Source organism: Cyprinus carpio, chromosome A15 (genome assembly GCF_018340385.1).
Source record: "Cyprinus carpio isolate SPL01 chromosome A15, ASM1834038v1, whole genome shotgun sequence".
Lineage (NCBI taxonomy): Eukaryota > Metazoa > Chordata > Actinopteri > Cypriniformes > Cyprinidae > Cyprinus > Cyprinus carpio.
This window is the reverse complement of record NC_056586.1, coordinates 27,045,765-27,068,494: the sequence shown is the minus strand read 5'-3', so window position 1 is coordinate 27,068,494 and position 22,730 is coordinate 27,045,765. Positions and strand designations below refer to the sequence as shown.

The 22,730-nt window shown below is 40.7% G+C and overlaps 1 protein-coding gene across 1 annotated transcript in view; it reads left to right on the top strand.

Annotated features, from left to right (window-relative positions):
- LOC109104403 (roundabout homolog 2-like) overlaps positions 1-16,881 on the top strand; it is a 275,743-nt gene extending 258,862 nt beyond the window's left edge. The window contains exon 6 of the mRNA XM_042771761.1: positions 16,716-16,881. Coding sequence (XP_042627695.1) covers positions 16,716-16,881 — 166 coding nt within the window. The remainder of the gene's footprint in view (positions 1-16,715) is intronic.
- The last annotated feature ends 5,849 nt before the right edge of the window (positions 16,882-22,730 follow it).

Genomic DNA, 22,730 nt, shown 5'->3' with positions numbered 1-22,730 from the left:
ATTTTCGGCGATATGCCACAAAACGCCTATATGCAGACTGAACAAAAAATAATTTATATTTTTTTTTTGCAAACTCTGCTAAAGTGAATGTTTTGAACAAGTATTAACTTAAACATTAAGCCTATACATTTTCAAACTGCTTTGAATATTACATATAAATAAGTCCTTTAAACACGACTGTCTAAACGGTTTAATTTATAAAACCTACACGTCAAAACATCAGTATTACTCTGACAGTTTTTTATGTACGTATTAATGTATGAATGGTAGTACAGTACGGGACTTTCATGTTTTGTGTTCTGGGGTTTAATTCAAAGGTGCTTGATTACGAAAATGGTACTTTAAAAAAGTCCTTGAAGTCCTTGAATCTGGTGTTCATGAAAGAGTGGGCCCCTGTCAAACAGAAGGTTCACCAAAAAACAGCCGCTAACAGTAGCAAGCAATGAGTTCCATGCATGAAGAGCAGAGGGAGCAGTTTCGCCACAACAGTATCAGTTGCACCAAAGAACAACCCATTAGCACAATTCAAGTATCAATGTGCCAAAAACATTTAATCAAAAACCTGTCCTTGCCTCGTAATGGTGAGCCTGAGATTGTGTCTGTCAAGAGCTGAATGAAGAAGTCGCAACAACGCACGAGTTGAGCTGCTAAAGACTAAAGGTGTTTGCTTTGGTTGTCTTGCTAAAGGACACATGAGTTGGACTTGGTCAAAAATAGACAAACCTGTCAATTTGTTCAAAATTACATCCCACTATTTCATATACCAAAACGTATCGAAAGAGCAGAGTAATGCAGGTCCTTCAGACAAGAAGGCAGTGAGCAGCGGGTTGGTTTTGCTGAAAACAGAGGCACTATCAAGTAGTGATAAACACTGTACACTTGCAATAATACCAGTTCAAGTCAAAATGAGTAATTCAAATCATGTAGTTCAGACATACGCTTTCCTTGACCCAGGGAGTTCTGCAACCTTTTGCACAGAACAACTTAGGAGGAACTTGAATGCCTATAGAGGAAACATAAACAAATACTTACTGGCGCATTACAATGGGGCAAAAAGAAACTTGCTAACAGCCCCTGGTCGTCCAGGGCATGGAAGTGTTGTAGATTGGAAGGAAAAGGAATTTCATAAAATTACCCGATAGTCTTAGACCTCAGCAAGAAATTCACAGCCTCAACAGGGAACATATCCCTAGGACACAAGAAAGTATTCGGAAAATTGGCCCCTTATCTTCAAGCCGATGTTGATTATTCCCAACCCGTTACCTATGCCTTCGGGATTGCCCTTTTGCCTTGGGATTAATGCACCCAAAATTGCTGGAACCTTTGCGAGGAATATCATATAGGCCAGGGTAATGGACCCCTTGCTGTATTAAAACCTGCTAAGGTGCGCGTGGTGCAATGGACTCTTCTCCACACATGAGGCCTGATGCGATCAACCAAGCCTCCGCAGGTCAGACATATGTTCATGCCCCCCCACATCGGATTCTGTTTGATAACCCTACGAGTGAACTTTGGCTTCCCCAGCAATACAACCATGCCATTTCCCAGAAAAAGAGTTTTGAGGAGAAAAACATGTCGTAGAAGACCACAAATTCATGCAGATAATATACAGCTCTGTTGAAATTTTTGGATGGACATTATCAATTCCTTTTGCCATTCAGAAGGATATCCTATGATGCCAAACATACGTCAAATGTGAAGCACGAGCATTGTCTTAAAAAAGAAAGTTTCAAATGAATTATTGACTTTCATAATGAGTAGAGGCTTTATGGAAATGATCCTATCATGTGGACATGCGGAACCTTTACCCCAACCATTGAATGGCGGAAAATGGAAAAGAGGTACTTCCGCACCATGGTGGGTTACAGCTAACGAAGGGCATCTTGCTTGTGGTATTTGACTGCTCTGCCGCTTATCACGTTCCTCACTGCACCGAACTCATTCAAGGTCCCCTCTTACAACAGCTTAATTTGGTTCTTAGTCCACGTTTTCGTCTTGACAACATCGCTATCATGGCGAGGTGGAGGAAAAGGTACACAAGTAAATGCCCATCTCATCATGTGAACTTCTTGCGCTTCCTTTGGTGGCCAAATGGTGACTTAGTCAGCCACTGAAAGAGTACGGTGACGGACATCCGTTTTGGGCGCAACACATCGCTAGCTGTGCAAGTTATTCTTTAAAGAGGACAGCTGAGGAGAACAGGGGTGCTTCTCAGCTGATGCAACTAGCACAGTCAAGAACAACTTCTATGTGGATGATTTGTTAAAGGTGGACTTTGTAAAGAGCTGAAATCACTCTGTGCAACTGGAGGCTTTAAGTTGACCAAATGGATTAGTAACAACAGAGCTGTATTGGTCTCTATTCCAGAGCCTGAGAGGGCCAAGGACATAAAGAATCTTGACCTTGACATAGAAGATTTGCCAGTTGAAAGAGCTCGGTGTGCAATGGTGTGTTAAGGAAGACACTTTCACATTCCAGGTGACCAATAAAGGAGCGTCAATGCACCAGACGTGGGATTCTGTCCATGGTCAAAAGTTCTGTTCTGGTGAAATTATTTAGGAATATGGCAAAAAGATCTACACGACATATCGTGACACAAGAAAAGGAAAATCATGAAACAAATGATTCTAACAATCAGTGACTTCTAGGGGATGCTGAGTGTTCGCAATCTTGACTGACAGTTTTGCCAAAGGCAAGATTCCTCACAAGAATAGAGCCTGTTGCAGACGGCAAGCAAATGGGACCAACCAGCTCCATCACAGGTTTAGAATCTACTGATGGCCATGGCATCTTAAGGGTTGCGGTGGTGGGCGTTCTAGTAAATATGGCAATGCCCCACTGAGCAGAAACACCTGCTTGTTCTCGTCCCCCCTAGGACCATCACGTTTTTCCAAACAACTCTTACTTCAGCACAAGTCCATGCAAGAAGGTGGACACGGTGGAAGAAATTTCATGCTCTCCAAACTCGAACAAAGATATTGGATTCCTTGCGTAGCGCTCTGGCCAGAAGGTAGTTTATGAATGCGCAAGTGCAGAGAGTCAAGTTAGGTGCAGGTGAACAAAAATGTGAACTTGCCAGTTGACAGGTTGACCCCTGACCTTCGCCCTTCCGCGTAGGGGTTGATTATTTTGGGCCATTAGAGGTAAAAACGAGGCGCGGCATTTATAAAATGATATGGCGTGTTTTCACATGTCTTACCAGCCGTGCTATACACTTGGAGTTGCACATTCTCTTGATACTGACTCTTGCATTCCATGCATTCAGGCGTTTCATTGCCAGAAGGGGACCAGTGTCTGAGTTGCGGTCGAATAATGGAACAAACTTTGTTGCCACTGAAAAGGAACTAAAAGAGTCTTTGAAATCTTGGAACATGCAACAAATTGAAAAAAGTCTGCTCAAAGGGAATTGAAATGGACATTTAATCCTCCCCCATGGTGCCCGTATGGAGGGATATGGGAGAAGGTTGATTAGCATAGAATCAAAGCGGCGTTATGGTCAGTCACCAGCCAGCAGTTTCTGGATGATGAAGCCCTCGGAGACAGTATGTGTGTGAGGTTGAGGCCATTCTCAGCCGTCCACTCACAACTGTTTCTGATAACCCAAAATGACTTGTAGCCGTTAACGCCTAATCATATACTGCAGCTTAAGGTGCAGCCTGTTCTACCTCCAGGTTTGTTCGTGAAAGGAGATCTTTACACCAGACATCGCTGGAGACAGATCCAGTACATTCCCGTCGACTTATTTTGGAAACGCTGGGTCCGAGTGATATCTCCCACTCTTCTGCAAACACTGGTCTGGTCTCGTGTCAGATGCAACTTCTGTCCAGGAGACGCTATTGCATAGTAGCCGATAGCACGGAGCCAAGGGGATCATGGATGCTGGCTAGAGTCACTTTTTTTTTTTTTCCCAAACCCAAAAAACAAAAAGCCCCCCCCCCAGCCCCCCCTTTTTTTGGAAAAAAGAACCTAATTCAGTTAAGATCTGCTTGCTAGTAGAAGGCCAGCACCCTAAAGCTGAGTGAGATCTGAATGAACTTGCGCACGTGCACACATTGTCATACAGATGCATACACTGAATCTTTGCACTCATTTATTCTTGTGAATAATGCATAATGAGTTTCACGGGAATAATATATGACTCCTGGAAAATTACATTTAGTTTAGTTATAGCTTTGCTTCCTGCAATAGCTATAAGGGGCCTTCTATGTAGGAGCCATTTTTGAGTTTTAGGTTAATCTAATTTGTTGTGCTATTGGAAGCATGGGTATGTTTTGGGTTAGATTATAGGGTCCTTTATTGGTAGGGATTGTAGTTTGATAGTCGGTGGAACGTTTTTGGAAGATAAAGACGGCCGCCCTCTCACCACCTCTCAAAAATAGGACATAGGAGCTGTTGGAACGTATTAAGCATACAGTTGTTTTACAAATCGCTATTGAATCGCTAAAATCTATACTTAATTATTGAATCACTATTTGAACACTATTTGGAAATCATTTTTGATATTAAGTTGTGCCTTTTTTAACCACCATTTTTTTCAACCACTTACCAATCGTTTGTTGGACTACTGGAGTCCATGCTTTGTCGTGCTACTACCAACCTACTTACCCCCTCCTGCTGCCTGCCTTGCTCTGCTTACCTGCCCTGTTTTTTCTATCGGCTGGAATCCCATCTCATCGACCTCACAAAGGTTACAATTTAAGTTTCTCTGTGTTGGATAGCTTTTCAAAGAAGCTAATCAAATAACGTCCCAGCCTTCAAGTGGTCCGCCAATACAGTGATATATATCCTTTGCTGAGTCGTTTCCATGGTGGGTTCACCTCTAGCCACGCGCTCCTCATCCTCTTTGGGGCGGCTTTCTGCCTTGCGCCATGGTCAGCTGCCGTGGCTGAGTAGAGGGACAAAGTTTGTGGTGGCAGGTTATTAGGCGAGGTGGGGAGGGGCTGGAATTGGGGTGGCGGCTGGATTAGTTTAGTTTAGTTTATTAAGATCCCCCATTCGCTGCTGCAAAAAACAGTAGCTATTCTTCCTGGGGGTCTATAGACTTCAAACAAAAAAAATATTCTTATAACATAAAACAATACATTATACAGACAAAAATGGAGTGCACACATTCATACATAATACAACAACGTACTAAAAAATAAAACAATAAAACAACAGCTCTGCTTTATTCATTATCACAGTAACAGTTGACAACTATACTACTATAGGGTTCATACTTTTCACAATGTTTTCCCTCTCTTCAGCCATTCATATAAAAAAAAAGCAACAAATATAAATAGCTAACATTTATTCTAATGTAAATAAATAAAGTCTTAATCTTTTACGAGAATCATTGCATTCATTCCCAAAAATCAAGAACTGCGGAAGAGAATTCCATACCACCATTGCTCTATACAGCACTGTCCCTTTGCATAAGGTTAGTTCGACACCGGAGGTAAAAGTGGAATTGGAGAGGGTGCTGTAATTTGGTAGACTGAGGAAGTGGTAGACCTGGTGTGTAGCTGGGAAAGGGTGGGTAGGACCCAGGGGGAATGCAAAGTGTGGTGCTGGTGGTATATGGGGAAATGCAGAGTAAGATCCAGGAGGAGGGTTGGGCAGTTGGGCACCTGTTGAAGATACGCTATACGAATGAAGGCCTCTCTCCTCCTGATTTGCTGGCTCCTGAAATACCATGGCCTCATGCCCATGCTGTGCAGGAACAGCTGGAAGTGCGCTACTTCAGGAAGAGCCTCCTTTGCCAAATATAATTGTTTTTGGGCAGTGCAGTACTGTTACTGACCAGCTCGTTTCGACCAAGTACATAACGTATACAAGTACACTGAAGAAATGACTTGCAAGATTTTATTAGTCTTCAAAAAACACAAATAACTTAATATAGTGAAGTCTAGGGATCAAAATCAAAAAGGGAATAAATCATAATCCTTATGGGGAGCAGAAAAGGCTGGTATGGACTGCAAACAAATAAAGGTTGGCAAAACAAGTAGCTTCTCCAGAGGGTGTCGATCCCCTGGACCGAGAAGTGAAAGAGGAGTGATTGAGTCCAAGGTTTTATCCCCTCTCCATAATTAAGTGGCGATCAGGTAACAGGGGTGTGCAATCTCCCAAGCTCTCCTGGAAGATCACCGCCACCAGCAGGCGAGCAAGTAGAACGCAGGGTCGTAACACCTCCCTCCTAAAATAAAGATTCTGCAACGAATCTAAAAAAAAACCAAAAACAAAGGAAAGACAGTTAAACACTAACCAGAACGAACACATTATAAGTTCTGGTGATCCAAAGAACGTCGTCTTCTCTTCATTCTACAACACCTCTGGGCCCTAGAGATGCAAAAGAAAAAGGAACGGACAAGCGCCAGAAATGTTACGCTCTAGAAAGGGTGTCAGCTATTATGTTATCTTTTCCTCGAATATGTTTAATCTCGAGATGGAAAGGTTGTAAAATGAGACTCCATCGCATTAGTCGCTGATTTCGATTCCTCATCCGATTTAAGAAGACCAAAGGATTATGATCCGTATAAATGATAATCGGTGCAGCAATTGACCCTAGATATATCTCATAATGTTGTACGCGGCCAACACTAGTGCAAGAGCTTCTTTTCTCAATGGTGGAATATACCTGTTTATGTCGATTTAATTTCTTAAAAAAGTAACTTACAGGATGTAGAACCTGGTTCGAATCCTCCTGCAAGAAGAACAGCGCCCGCACCGCAAGCACTTGCATCAATTGCAAGACTAAAAGACTTTTCAAAATTCGGACTGTCAAAACGGGCACAAGCCAGCAAAGCCTTACAATTTTCAAAAGCCTGCTGACGGGGCTCAGACCACTGAAAAGGTAACTTCGGGACTCAATAAATCGGTAGAGGTGAGACTACACTGGCAAAATTGTCACAAAAACTCCGATAATATCCCACCATGCCGAGAAATCGTCGGCAATTCCTGACGAGTGGTGGGAGCTGGAAAGTTACAAATAGCTTCTACCTTAGTCTCAATGGGCTTTACACAACCATTTCCCACTACCTTACCCAAATAGGTAACGGTTGCTTTCGCAAATTCAGATTTAGCGAGATTAACTGTAAGATTAGCCTTTGCTAAACGAGAAAAAAATTCTTTAATCTGGTTAAGATGCTTAAGTACACCATGGGAGGAACTATCACTAGCACTGACGTCCCATCATGATATGGCTGCACATGCCGACATTCCATACAGTATATGGTTTACGGCGAGGCGCTTGGAGAAGTCGCCAGGGTGGGTGGCATTTCGAACTGCCGAAAGGCATCATACCTGTATACTACAGTGAAGTGCGATGCAAGCGTAACGATAGGCAGATAATTCGGCTTAGTCAGACTTCAAGAACTAGTCAAAGGCAGCTGGCGCGAATACGCCCTATTAAGTAGTCCGACATTTGGCTGACGTAGCAGGGCAGAGCGCAACATGATACGAGACGGCAGATGCATGCATCTGCGAGGTAAAGTCTGAAACAGTCCGGCTTTGTCGTCAGCGGAGTAAGTTAGATTTTGTGGTCATGAATACTCATGGGGGGGGCTGTGCAGTGAATCGATAAAATAAAGCCTTCATCATAAGGTTTACATTAAAGATGGTGCTTAAAAACGGCAGTAGGAGAGGCTTCTTCGCTAGGGTCTGAAAAAACAAACATAAAGGGGGAAAAAAAAAAAAAAAAAAAAAAAAAAAAAAAAAAGCATTCAGAACAGATTTGGTAGGAGTCAAGAGCTTGCGACAGATAGTTCACCTTCATTGTTTCAGTCAATCTCTTTTAAAAGGATTGATTCGATAGGCGTTCTGTTTACGATGTAGAGCATAGTCGAGGGTTCCTAATGACTGACTAAAGCTGCGATATCATGTTCTTATGACAAGAAGGGTAGCGACTCGTAGAGGAGACGGGAACGGTGCAAGTAATAAGTGTCAGTACGGATAATGACATCACCGAACTCAGTGAACAGCACGTAGAAAATTCCTCTCTTCGCTATTCACATAAAAGTAATATGATATGAGAGAAGACAGTTAACTGTAGAATCTCAGACTTTTTTAAAGAGTCGGAGCCCGTCGACTTCGGGCTTGAGAAAGAAAGCCTCTCATCCTCCTCAGCTATTCGCTAGAAAGAATCCCCCCCCTGTCATAAGCTACCACCACCCATTTAGACGGTGTATCAGAGGCATTCTGACAAAGTCGTCAAGATCTAAACTCTATGCAAATTAACAATAGTAACCAAGGCAAACAAACCGAGGACATACTATATCCATTTCAAGCGAGGTTACTGCCTGACAGACTTGGCGCTTTTTTCTCGATGCGAGAGTCGGAGTGTTATTGAGTATTCAACAGAGAAATTATTTTAGGATCGGAAAAAAGCGTTATTATCGGGAAAGGAAACAGGACGGTTTTTTTAAACTACACTTATGTAGGGACCTGTACATTTAGCCTGAGATGGTGTTGTTGTTGACAGTGTAGAGATGGCAGCAAATCAAAGCAAAGCCACAATACTTGATCACCAGACTTGTGAAACTCCCATTCTTTTTTTACATTGCTTTTTTCTTGTTTTTTTCAAATGTTGTTTGCATTTTTATTTATTTTGAGGATATTTACTCAATCTTCTTTTTTAGCGATGAGAGCTCGTGCCCTGCAGCGAAATTCTACCGCCGGAAATCCACTCACATTAATATGAGATGTCTTTCGCGAAGGGTTTTCACAGGTTCCCCCACCTCCTCAGTCTAACATAGCCGTGTAGGTTTCCTCGCACTGACAATGTCCGAACACTATGTCAATTGGGCTACTCCCCGGCTAACACCCAAGCTGTTTATTGGACAATCTCGCGGCGTTTTCGCCAATAACATGCCACACATAACACAACAGGATCTTCTTCCTGATCCGCATCCGAGTTTCGACAAAATTATGCCCTCCCCCCCCCCAAAAAAGGGGACTATTCAGGTGTTTTGACATTGCCGAAATATTGTGACAGGTGATTTGTTGAACACGTCTCTCAAGAACAACTGGGCTATGACCCCCAGGCTGTCTGTGGCATACCTCACTTAGAGAAAGATTTAGATCCACTGCAGACGCTCTGTTTTAGTTCGAAACTTGAATCAGGGCATACCATCGGAGAGAACACTGTCACCATTTGACACAACCCCAAAGGTTCGACGTTGCTGATCGGAGTGAAGACTAACTTTTTGGGAAAATTTTTCCCCGCCTTTGACCTCCCCCCCAAAAGGTCGACACAACTTTTAGTGTAGTTGAGGGCCTTTATTAAGACAGTGTGTTGTAGTTCAAGTAGTGATGGCAGGGCCCTTGAAACGGATAAGTTTTGACATAAGAATAACGATACAAATCTTATATAAATATACTATATCGGATGAATTGTGATATATATGATAATAAATGGCGGAATATATAATAAATCGACATCATAAATAAGCAGCAGGGGGAGCCTTCAAGGGGGATTTGTAGGGATGGACCTTAACGGGAGGGGTTAGGTTCGGCACATAACGGTTACGTTTTGGGAAACAAGGTATTGGTTAACCAGGATTTCCTAAACCTTAGACGGGGGCGCTAATACTAGGACACAGTCACAGACAATAGTCACCTATCTAAAGGGAGGCCAACGGGAAAGGAGGTCAACTAAGAAATGTGCTCAGAGGAACAGTGGAAAAAAGAAAGGAAAGCGGGAGGAAATGGAAACAAGCGGAAAAGCAAAAAAACAACCAGAATTTTTTCATAGGCTGCGCATTTGCAAGCTTACAGGCACTTTTTGATCGTGGGTCCTTACCGGTATGTATGCACGTTATGATCGGATTATCGAATATGTTTGCCACATTCTCGTTTTTTACCTTATGCCAAATAGAAAACGGCAATAGACCCCGATCGTAATAATGTTTTACGACGGGTTATGACGTAGCAAGTCCTTGATGAGCTCGTCGTAAATGCAACACAGTCAGGTCTCCCTCACTGGGGAAAAAGGAATGGCAATTCTGAGTTTAGGTTTCCTTTCTAAAGGAAGAAAAGAAAACGAGAAGGGAATCAAGATTTCTTAGCAAAGAAGAAAGAAACCATAGTGATAGCAGGGACCGCCTGTCCGACACACAAAGCAGACCCATCATAAAAAGTCAATTATGAAAAAAGAAAAAAAAAAAAAAGACCAGAGGATTCAGGAAAACAACTTCTTGACCTCTGCAGCAGACAGAACGGGGAAAGAAAAGCAAAGAAGTCGGGAGAACAAGGGGAAAAACGAAAAGATGCGCTGAAAGAGTGAAAGAACTCGGGATTAAGAGAAAATAGATCGAAGAAAGATCAGGGAAAACAAAGTAGTTGGTTTTTTTTTTTTTGTTATTTTTAAGAGTGAGTCTTTTTAAGATGCTATCTCTTGAGCTAGAAATGAAAATCCTGTATAGTACTGGTCTGTAACAAAAGAGTAGTCAAGTGGAGACAAGACGAAAGGAGAACAGTCATCAACACATCAGAAGAGATCACCATATGGTCACTTTTTCTCAGCGAGTGGGAAAGAAAAGAGTTAAATGAGGAAAGAAAGACAGAACTCAGAGTATCAGCAGATTCCACTTTGCAGCCACTGTGTTGAATCATTTCTGGTCAGAAGGTACTTTGCGAGAGGAGACAGGACCCTTCAGGGTCTCGTCATGCTCAGGACCATTGGATACATCAAAATCCTGGCTTGCCCTGTAATTAAACAGTATAAATAAACCGAACGAAAAAAGTGTCCCACATAGCAATGGAAGCTTCAACCTTGATTTTCAGACTTAACGGTTTTTTATTTTTTAATTTTGTTTTTTTTTTGTTTTTTTGTTTAACCATATTTATTGATCGAGTAAAGGGTAAACTGCACACACAGCCTGGGAAAACCAAATATCAGGGAAAAATTCACTGCTAAAGTTTTTTTAATAGCCAGTCTTTCCTGAGGGGTGTATGTGATGCTATTATGACGGGCAAGTGGAGCAGAAGCCCACATAGAGCTGCCGTCACCGATCGCACGTAGATAAAAAACACATAGCCGTCTCTGCGGCAGATTACTCTTCCCAGGAAAATAAATTATTAAATCCCAGGGGATCCTGGATTGCAGGAGGAGGAAAGAAAAAGGAAATAATGGACGGGATGCAAGAAAAGAACCCCCCCTCAACTACATCACCAGATACACTCATGGTAGACATATGTGGCGAAGAAAAGGGGAAAGATTGGATCGATTGTTGTTTTTTACCATTTTTCTGTGTACAAAGCGGTGCCAATTCGCACAAACACCCATCCCATAACCTACGCACTTAAACATGAGTTTCCAGTTTTTAGCGGTTTTTTTTTTTATTTTTTTTTTTTTGCGAACGTTTAAATTTTAATTTTTTTTTTTTTAGAAGGGGTTTTAGGGGTGTTTTTTGGTTAATTAAATAACAAGGCACCAAAAACAAAAGAAAAACAAAAAAAAAAAAAAATTTTCTTCCTTTTCTCTCTTTAAAAAGAAAAAACAAGAAAAGAACGATCCCCCCCATGCTGTCGGGGCTGCCTACACCGTATCTCGAAGAAGCAGACGTTACTACTGGCACTGTTGTCATTTTGACACCAGGCAAATTTGAATCACATTTCCCTCGAGTGGATTTTAAAAGATAAAAACAAGGTAAAATAAATATTTTTTTTATATAAAAAAGGTGTATAATCAACGCGAGGCATAGTGAAGGAGGAAGATAAACACTGATCAAGGATTTATCACTAGAACAAAAAAAACAACTAAGATAATAATGACGATCTTTCTCATTACAAACAGGTATCAACAAAGGAATGGTGGGTAGGAACATAGGAAACAGGTTTTTCAACAATTTCTTCTTTCTTGCTTGAAAAAAAGGGCATGAATTAAAATAACAATCAAAAAAAAAAACAAAACTCTATAGTTTCTTATCAGAAATAAGACAGTACCACGGTCAGATATTTTAATGATGCCCAGGGGCTGCACTTTTTTTACAGTAAAAAAGGGGGCCACAGCAAACACATGTTTCTCCGTGAGGGAGGGGGAGGACAGGTTTTACTAGAAATGTTCAGAAACTGTGTCGCGAGCGTTAAAAATTATTTCCTTACTCAAACAGAAGACCTTATACCTTTAGGTTGAAAGCCAAAGCAAAACTTAGGAGACTTACTTTTAACTCATAATCGTTGGGTTTTTAAAGAAAACGACTCTCCTCTCTCTGAACACCCTTAAATGACCCCCACAAATGGGTTAAACACACAAATTCAAATCAGCCCATAATAGCAGCTTCAGGGAAAGTGTAATTTAGCCTTGTGTGTTCAGTAAGATGCATAGCTCTTACAGCATGAGGGGAACACAAATAGTTTTTTGTGTTTAAACTCCTCTAAGAAGAGGCCACCTAATTCTGTTCTAATTCCTCCTTTTTAGTTGGTTACGTTTTTAAAAAAAACTTTCATTGAAAGAAGTGCTGACCACGAATCCACCGATCAAATAAGTTCTCTTTTTCTCTTTTGCCAAAAAATTCAACATGGAGTGACATTGTCATATTCAGCTTTTACGTCATCTCAATTCCATTTAAAATTTTTGGCGAATTATTGCCTCAGAGCCACATTGCAGTTCACGAGTTTCATATGCATGTAAACACCAGCAGGATTTCACACTTTGCAATACTCATTACTCAACACTCATTCATGTTCCAGCTAACAGGATCTGCATCCGGTGCAAGTGCAGAATATAAAAACTTTCCTGAGCTTTTACCTGTGCACCACACAAAGGGTCCAAAAAAGCCTTTTCGGCCACATAGATGATTGTATTTTTATAATTAATTTTTGAAACAAAGGGGTCCAGAAAAAAAAAGCTAATTTTCGGCATTTTTCATGCCATTTCATAAAGATTTAGATAAAGCAACACGTTCGAAGTGATATTAGGAAAATATTTATCTCCACTTTTCCTTTTCAGAAAATGGCGGGCACTAATTCTTCAATATTTTCTGTTTGTGAACACGTCAAAACAACAGGTTCACCTTGGCATTCGCTTGTTGTTTGTTTACGGAACAGGAGGCGCCACCATTCTTCGCAATTGTAGAGACTTCAGCTGGACTTTGCTGCTAATTCTAACACTCCAACTTTTTTTATCTGAAAAAACGCTCCTCCCTTTTCTCGTTCCTTTCTCTAACTGAAAAAAACGTCCTCTCTTTCTCGTTCCTTCACGTAACCTCCAAGGCTCCAGTCTTCGCATAGCTAAAAAAATGATGAATCTAATTTTCCGTTCTCTTTCTAAATTTCTCTTTTTATACTGCTCGTTCTTTTTCATAGCGCGACCGTCCGCGTTCATCACGAAAATTTTCGCCGGACCATCCCCCTAAACGCAAAAATTGCCTCACTCTTGCAAAAAAGACCACAATTCTTGGATAATTTTGTCTCACCTTCACTATAAACAATATCAAACCTTCCAGGCAAGGGTAGGAGTAAAAACACAAACCGATTCACTGGGAGAGAGTAATTAACTCAGTTGCTTACCTCTATGCAACCTCCTCTATCACCAAGCGTGAGTCCGCTTTCAAAAGTAGTCACAATAGTTTTCCCTTCAAGCCTCTTTTCCTGAGAAGTAAAGATTTTTAAAAGAGAGGTAGCACACCTGAAGGCTTTCGGCGATTTTTGCACTAACTTGCTCCTTTGTAACAAGACTCTTCAAAGCAAAGCTTCTTCTAGTTGATGGAAACACGCCCAAAGAAATCTTCGATCCACCGAATAGAAGACATTTTGTTTGTATTTGTATACGCACACAATAAACACAAACAAAACGAAACTACTAGTGCTAAAAACACACGGTTGTGATACGCTGTTTTTAACAAAACTCTCATAAGCCCACTTCAAAAAACGACGTCGGGGGGGAATTCGGTACCTGTTATTAACGCACCCTATTTGCCTATTTTTCATGGTCAAAAAAACTTCCCCTACATTCACTAAAGGGCTCAAAAAAAACAAAAAGCGGCAAAACCACAGATGTGTAAGCGCGAAATAAAATTCAAAATCGGCACTATACAACAAAAACAAAACACAAACGAAGTTAGCGCTGTTACTTTATTTATTTTTGCGAATGGGGGATTTTTTAACCGTTTACATGATATTGATTGAAAAACTCCAGCTGCCTAACCTCAGAAACAGAAAAAGGAAACACACTAACCTTTTCTTACCTAAATTCGCTAGCTTGGGTCCGGACTCGAGGGGCTCCATTGTAAATTTTTTATTATTTTTTTTTTTCGGGCGCCAATTATTTTTTAAGCTGTGAGCTCCGCGACAATCAGTTCATCAAAACTGAAGAGGTCCGGAAAGCAAGGTACCCCCCTACAGAGAGTCGGTTAATCTCCACCCAGGGATAACCTCCAAAAACAAAAAAAAAGGCAAAAAAAAATTAAAAAACCACAACAAAACAACCAAACAGCCGGCTCCGTTGGAAAGGATTTGTATTTCACAATCCAGTCTGGGCAAACAGAGACACTCTAAACTCCACCCCAGAAGTTCCTCATTTATAAAAAGAAAAAAAAACGTAAAATCGATCTCACAAAAAGAACATTACTCACATAGCAGTTACAGCCCATAGTTTTCTTACGCAAAATGTTTCCTACCCCCATTATAGGATCACGAGCACTGAGAAGACAAAACCCAATTTATGTTTAACGGGGCGGCCCAGCTCGTTTCACGCGCCGTACATAAAAAAAGATTACCAAAAGTCACACTGAAGGAAAAAAAAAATGACTTGCAAAGATTTTAAATAGTCTTCAAAACATCAAAATAACGTAATATATATAGAAGTCTACGAAGGTTCTGGGGATTTTCAAAACCAAAAAAAGGGAATAAACTCGATAATTTCCCTTATGGGGAGGAGCAGAAAGGGGGCTGGTTTATGGATCGGGAACTGTAAAACAAATAAAAGGTTGGGCAAAAAACAAGTGCTAACTTCTCCAGAGGAAGGAGGTCCCTGATCGAAGAGAGGAAGGAGGATGGAAGTGGAAGAGGAAGTGATTGCAGATTTGCAAGGGTCCGGCAAGGTTTTTTAATCCATCTAGAGGGGGATTAATAGAAAAAATTAAGTGGCTGATCATGGTTAAAACAGGGGTGGATTATGTGCCCAATCTCCCAAAAAAGCTCCTCCTGGGAAGAGGAGACATGCCCACCAAGCAGTGGCGGAGGCAAGTAGAAAACGCAGGCCAGGGGGGGTCGTAAATCAAGGGTATCCTTGCAGAAGCATGGTCTCTTGCTCCTACACAGTTCTCCGCTCTTCTCTTATTCTTAGCTAGCCTTGCCAAGAGCAAAAGCATCTATATCTTAATTTAGTAATTATACGTGATATGTAAAATCCCCCCTTTGCTCTTTACTATACATGTAGGACATAATTTTTAAAAAAGAAAGCATGTACAAGAATGCACCGGTAGGTGCAATATACTTTTTACTGCTGGTAGTCTATAAAAAGTATAGATGCATCCAAAGACTCACCACTGGAAGCCAGTGAGAGAAGTATTTGTGGTTATTGGGGACTGTAAACTAGGTTAGTCTGTCCTAGAATAACCTCTGCTGCTGTCCTCCTTTATACTGCTAACTCCTTTTACGTGGCTGTATATCTGCCAACAAAGATTGACCTTAATCTTTTGTGGAATTGGCGCTGGTTTTTTGCACGTTTCCTTGCAGGTGTATGCGAGCTCCGTGCTCAACACGTGCTGAGAAGGGAAACGAGAGAGAGGGGAGAGGGAAGAGACAAGTGAAACTCTTCAAGCCTGACAAATACAATCACCAGACCCCTGTGGACTTCAGTACCGTCCTGACCTGCCGCGCACCATGAGTCATGAACAATCTATTGAAAAGAAGGATGATAGCAATCTGACTTTTTGGTTTTTTTCAATAAAAACGCAATGTATACCCCCCTGGGTGGTGGTGTTGTTATAAAGTAGTGAAGATCCAAATAGTTAAATTACCAGTCTTAGACTGCAAAGCCCGGCAGAGAGGTTGTGCACTCAGCCTGAGCGCATCTCAGGGTCTGCATCTCTCCCCTCGCTCTGCAAGACATCTAGGGCCCTCAAATGCCTCTTTCAGAAAGCAGCAGCTGCCTTAAAATCATTAAGCGACACAATGCATAAAAGCAAAAACCAACCCTGGTAACTCACTCTTTTCATTTTCGGCAAAAACTGAGCACGAGACTTAGGAGGAGCTTCTTGTCCGCCAGACCCGCTATAGTATCAGGCTCCTAAACTCAAACTCAGTCCTCTTAAACTCTACATGACTTCACTTTTAATTATCAGTAAGATAGGTACTGAATATACTGACATTGTCACTTGCACACACAGCCATATTCTATAATTTTTATTTTTATTTTACTCTTTTTAGGGTTAGCGTTGCTCTATTTTTGCTAGGTAAGAATACCCTGCCTACAACCCGTTTTGCATTCATTCGTCCTCTTGTAGCATTCTCTGCTCATCCTTTAATATTCGTTATTAAATCTACAGTATACTGTCCTGCCACATTTTTTTTTTATAAGCAATCTTAGTTTCTTTTTTTTTAATCTTTTTCCGTATCATATTTTTTTTGTATAATTTTCTTGTGTTTGTCGTTCTTTAATTAATTGCACTTTCCATGGACGCGGACGCTGACTTTCATATTCACATGCTGGTCATTTTGCTCTTGCAATTATAACTCATGTATGTGACAAATAAAAATCTTGAATCTTGAACCTCTCTGCTGTCCTGGAGCAGAGCCACTCTGCTTCCTGATGCTCTCCAAGGTCCTGTCAAAGCCTTCTTCTTAACCCTCTCTGGTCCTGTATATTCTTACCCTGGTACCTTTTTGGTACCTTGGGACATGACATGCAGAGGACTGTGTGACTACAGCACTGGGGACTATGTTGCCTTCCTCTTGTGATGACAAGGCATTGTGGATCATTCGTTTGGTAAGGCCAACCAGGTAGGCTGCCAGGGGCATCAACTGCTCTCCCAGCCCAAGACACCTCCGGAATCAACACTGTCCCGTTACTCTGAAAAAATTAGAAATAAACGCCAAACACAGTCCAATAAATACAACTCCCTGACAAAAATCTTGTCGCCCTATCCAAGTTGTAGGAACAACAAATAATAACTTGACTTGTAACACTTTTACGGTAAGGGTACACAAATTACCATGAATGAAATGCCATTAAATATATGTGGGAATTATGCATTACTTCATGCATTAATATCTCATTAAATGTCAGGAGGAACTGACCTGAGTTCATAGTCTATTTCATTCATGACTTCATGCTGGATGAACAACACCTACAGACATTAAGTAGGTAGTGGTGAGTACATCATTCATGATTTATGATTTATTACACATGATCATGATGTTTTCTTTGTTTACAAAAACAAGGGTCTTTACTATACATTGTGGATAAAGCTATGGCTTATGGTACATGATTTCAAAAAAGCAATTATTAGTGCATGTATTAGTGTCATGACAGACTACTTAATTATTAAAATAATATACAAGAAACACTGAATCGTTGAATTTTGTTGGTAGTAACAGTGGAAATTTTGCGACCACAGCTACTAACAATGCTTTTGGGAAATGCATAGCACTGGGCATAGCAACACAACTAACAACCACCTCAGCACACCTTAGCAAATGCCTGTGACAACCATCCATAACACTCCCGACATCATGGTTGTAAATTTTTTTGTATAGACCTCTCACATTTTGTTCAGAAAATGTAAAAATCATACTTCTCTTGAGCATTTATTTCATTGGGGAAATCGAAACGCCTTTAATGTAAACCAGCTGACTGTCATTATGCCAAAATTGAAGAGAAGCTACAATAAATGAGCAGACAACCATCTTACAACATCACCATTTTGATGCATATGTTGATTGTGGAGAATGCCACGTAAGTGTTAAGCAACAAATACACATCTTACTAGTGTGTACATGCAATAAAGGTGGTAATTACACAACAACTTTATTTTAATTAACAAAATCACAAAATTTTGAAGAGATTATTAAATTAACATTGAGTGATATTTCATATATAGATTTGTTTATACAGATATTTGATAGTAACATTGATTTAAATAGAAACTGTATAGATGTTGGGATGGTAAAACTGTTTTAGAAAATCTGAGAAACATTAGGAAACTGGTTTATAGCGGAATCAGTCTGTTTCGTTTTTCGCTCTACGGCTCTGACCAAGCTCTATTTATGTTATCATAACTCACCAGCCGTTTGCACTATGGAAAAAATATTAGAATCCCATGCTGCTGGCATTGATTCCAGACGTAGGATTGGTAATATGAGCTTTTGTTCTTCTTTCTGATGAATCAATGAGCAAATGTGAGTAAAATAGTCATAGACTGCATGTTTCAGTTCGAAAAGCACTGTTTCAAACACTTATGTGGTATGTGCGTTGCACACCGAATGTTAGTGCGTATGTGCAATGCATGCGTTCATGTTTGCTCATGTGAAGTTATGTGTGTGTTCATAGGTGTGCGTGCATGCATGCATGCATGTTTGTGCATATGTACGTGCATGCACATCTCTCAGTGTGTAGTGTATAGGTACTTGCACGTGCATGCGTATGTGCATATGTTTATCTGTATGTTTGTGTGTTTGAATGTGTGTATGTGTATATCTGTATATGTGTAAAGTGAGTGTGCATGTGTATGTGTGTGATGTATCTTATACTGTATATGGTGTGTGTATGCGAATGTGTGTGTACGTGCATTGCATTTATGTGTATATTTGTGTATGTGTGTATGTACAGGTACACACGTGTGTGTGCATGTGTACATGCATGTCTTTGTGTAAAATGATGTTGCTGTTGGTGGTCCACTGTAATGTCCAGGAAGTGCTGGAAAATTGTCCCTCACTTTTGGCAGATCCATCACACCCATGTAGAGAAGCAGACTACGTACGTACTTGATTTTCTTCAGTGTATACACCAGCAGGCCATGTGAATTTCTTACTCCTCTCCAGATTTCTCACCAAATTCTTGTTTGTGTTTGCATACAAGATGTATATGTATGTGTGTGTGTATATGCGTTCATGTATGCAAGCATGTGCATATCTGCATGTTTTTGTAAAGGTGTGTAGTGTGTACATGCATGTATGTGTGCTTGTGTGCATATGCATGTGGTTGCATGTGTGTGTAAGCAACTGCAGGCTTTATTTTCATTGTTATTGTATTATAGTTACTTGTGCTGGTAAGTGCTAGTATTAGTTGGTCAAGTGCTGGCGAAAAAGATGAGTCTTTAGATGTTTTTTGAAAATGAGTGAAAAGACTCGGATGTTCGAATTTATAGTGAGTTTGTAACACATGCTTCTATTTTTTTTCCCCAATGTGGCTTTTCCAGTTACCTACGCGAAGAAGCAAATGGGCCATCCACATCGAACACAACACCATCTCAGAGGGGGCCGTGGTCGCAGCTGTAGCTGTAAAATAAGTACATGGGAGGAGTTGACACCTCCAACAATATGCTCGGAAAAAGTCAGTACACACCGTCAAACACGGAAGTGGTACATAATTTTCTAGCACTTCCTGGACATTGCAGTGACCAACTGCTTAATTTTACACAAAGTGTTGTGTGCCATCCACCATGACAAGCACATGACACGGCAAAACTTTCAGGAGCAGCTAGCTGCTCAGCTCACAGGTGTTCCCCTGGATGGAAGCTCGAGAGAGAGAGAGATGTGATCATCTGCCTGTTCCTGTGAGTGACACTCAAGACCTTTCACAGAGTTGCATACGATGCAAAAGGAGCATCCAATGGAAATGCCAGGAATGTGATGTGGGACTATGCTTGCAGTTAGACAGGAACTGCTTCAGAGAGCACCACATTTAAATGACTGGATTGAAGGATCCAGAAAAAACCGCCTGGAGAACTGGGGTAAAACAAATGGCTCCTGTGTGAAAACTGTGCAATCTAGTGTCCCCCAAAAAGACTTGTATATATGTATTATAGTTCCTTTTTCAATATTGAGGCATTAGATCCTTTCGTTCTTGAGTTTTTAGATTTTTTTTTTTAATAAAAAGCAGTATTTTTTTTTTGTCTAATTAAATTATATTTACTAAAACACCACACACAATAATGTACAATAACTGTAATTTCCTGAAAGCCAATAAGTTTCTTAGAAAAATGAAACCCTGCACTATTTTAAAATGGGGCCTATTTTAGCTTTAGGTTCTAAAGGGTCAAAGTTCATGGTGTATATATACTGAATTCCTTCTCAGCTCTTTCCAGGCATTGCTGTTGATTTAACTGGGTTATACTGTTTAAGAATAGAGCAGAAATTTTTTTATCAATGTCTCTTTGTGTCCACAGTACATTGTGTGCAAAAGCTTGAACATTCATGTTCATATTCATGTCATTTCACAATTATGCCATCATTAATAACACACTGTTTATCAGTATTCCAAAGGACCAAGTCACCACTTTAGTTGAGGGGCCATAAACATGATGAAGTCATGAAGTTAATGCTTAGTTAATGATGACTACTGTATTTAGATGTTAACAGAATTCATGTGATATGTGCAGTGATTGGCTAATGTTAAGGTCTGTCTATTTACCTACTATGAAGAAAGAATAAACATGCTTGATAACACATCAGCATTTTTTGAATCATGTACTATAAGCATAGCTTTTATCCACAATGCATTGTATAAGACCTTGTTTTTTGTGAACAAAGAAAACATCATGATCATGTGTAATAAAACCATAAATCACAATGATGTACTCGTACTACTTAATGTCTTAATTTAGGTGTTGTTCATCCATGAAGTCATGAATGTAAGATTATGAGCTCATGTTAGGTCCTGATAATTCATGAGACATTAATGCATGAAGTAATGCATAATTCCCACATTAATTTATGCATTAATTTCATGGTAATTTGTGTTATCCCCTTACCGTAAAGTGTTACCACTTGACTTCTAGTTGATCATTTGGAATCAGAAGTGGCTTATATGAAAGGCAAAGGCCTCTAGATTATGCTTATTTTACCAAAATAAAACCTTGTCATGCCTTGATTTTTAATTATTTATTAGGACAAAAAGGTCAGACTTTGCTTAGACAAAAGTCTTGTCACTTAACCGACATAATGTACAGTACAGAGCATACGTCATTAGATTAGATTCAACTTTCATTATGCAGAGTACAAGTACAGAGCTAATGAAATGCAGTTCGCATCTAACCAGAAGTGCAATTGTTTTATATACATATAAGTGCAGAGTAAGTGAAGCTATGATTTACAGAATGTACAGTGGAGTTGCTATATACAGTATTAAGCAGAGTTTGTACAGAATATAAATAAGAATGCAATGTAGGGATTATATGTACATTATGAACAGCAGCAATGTAGGGTTTATGTACATTATGAACAGCAGCAATGTAGAGTTTTATGTACATTGTGAACAGCAGCAAGAGGAGCAGTGGTAATAAATACAGTTGGTTGAGTGTACAATAGTACTGTTAAACAATGTATTCTATGCAAGTAATCTGTAGTGCAATGATATTTTTACAAATTATAGTTTACTGTGCTATGTACAGTAACAACGATAGATAGCTTGAACAATGTGTAGTCCGTGCAAAAATATTAGTAGTGCAAATACATGTATGTAAAATACTGTGACCAGTGCAGTAAGAGAGCAGGTGCAGATTAGATTGCTGGTGTTGAGTAAGGAAGTGTCACAGCCTCGGGGAATAAGCTCTTCCTGAGCCTACTAGTGCGAGAGTGTAGGCTCCTGTAACGTCTGCTGGATGGAAGGAGGGTGAAAAGTCCATGGTTAGGGTGAGAGGCATCCTTGATGATGTTCCTTGCCCTGCCCAGGCAGCGCTTATGGTAAACGTTCTCAATAGAAGTTAACTGGGTGCCGGTGATCTGTTGAGCAGTTTTCACCACCCACTGGAGTGCTTTACGGTCAGATGCGGAGCATTTGCTGTACCATACTGAGATGCAGTTTGTGAGTATGCTCTCAATGGTACAGCGGTAGAATTCCACAAGGATCCTGGGACTCAGGTGAACTTTCTTAAGGCTCGGTAAGAAGTAAAGGCACTGCATGCGCCTTTTTGACCAGGGCAGAGGTGTTTAGGGACCAGGTGAGGTCACCAGAGATGTGGATGCCATGGAACTTGAAACTCGACACACACTCCATTACAGCTCCGTTGATGTAGATGGGGGTGTGTGCATGACTCCTAGTCCGCCTGAAGTCCACAACGATCTCCTTTGTCTTCAGGGTGGTAGTTCCGGATTGTTTGTGGCACACCACACAGCCGGGTGCTGCACCTCATCCCTGTAGGTTGACTCATTGTCATCTGCGAATTTGATTATGGTGTTGGAGCCATAAACAGGAACGCAGTCATGGGTGAATAGGGAGTACAGGAGAGGGCTCAGTATGCAGCCCTGTGGCACGCCATGTTCAGGGTAATGATGGAGGAGGAGAGGTTATCTAAGTTAACAGACTGAGGTCTGTTAGTCAGAAAATCTAGAATCCAGTTGCAGACCGGAAGTGCTGATTCCAAGCTGGCTGAGCTTGGAGATCATCTTGGAGGGGATTACCGTATTAAATGCAGAACTGAAATCAATGAACAGCATTCTCACATGTGTATTTTGACTGTCCAAGCGGTCGGTGAGGGCAGAGTGAAGTGCCATAGAGATGGCGTCCTCTGTTGACCTATTGTGGCGATAGGCAAATTGGAATAGGTCTAGTGTAGCAGGGAGACAGGATTTTAAATGGGATGCAACCA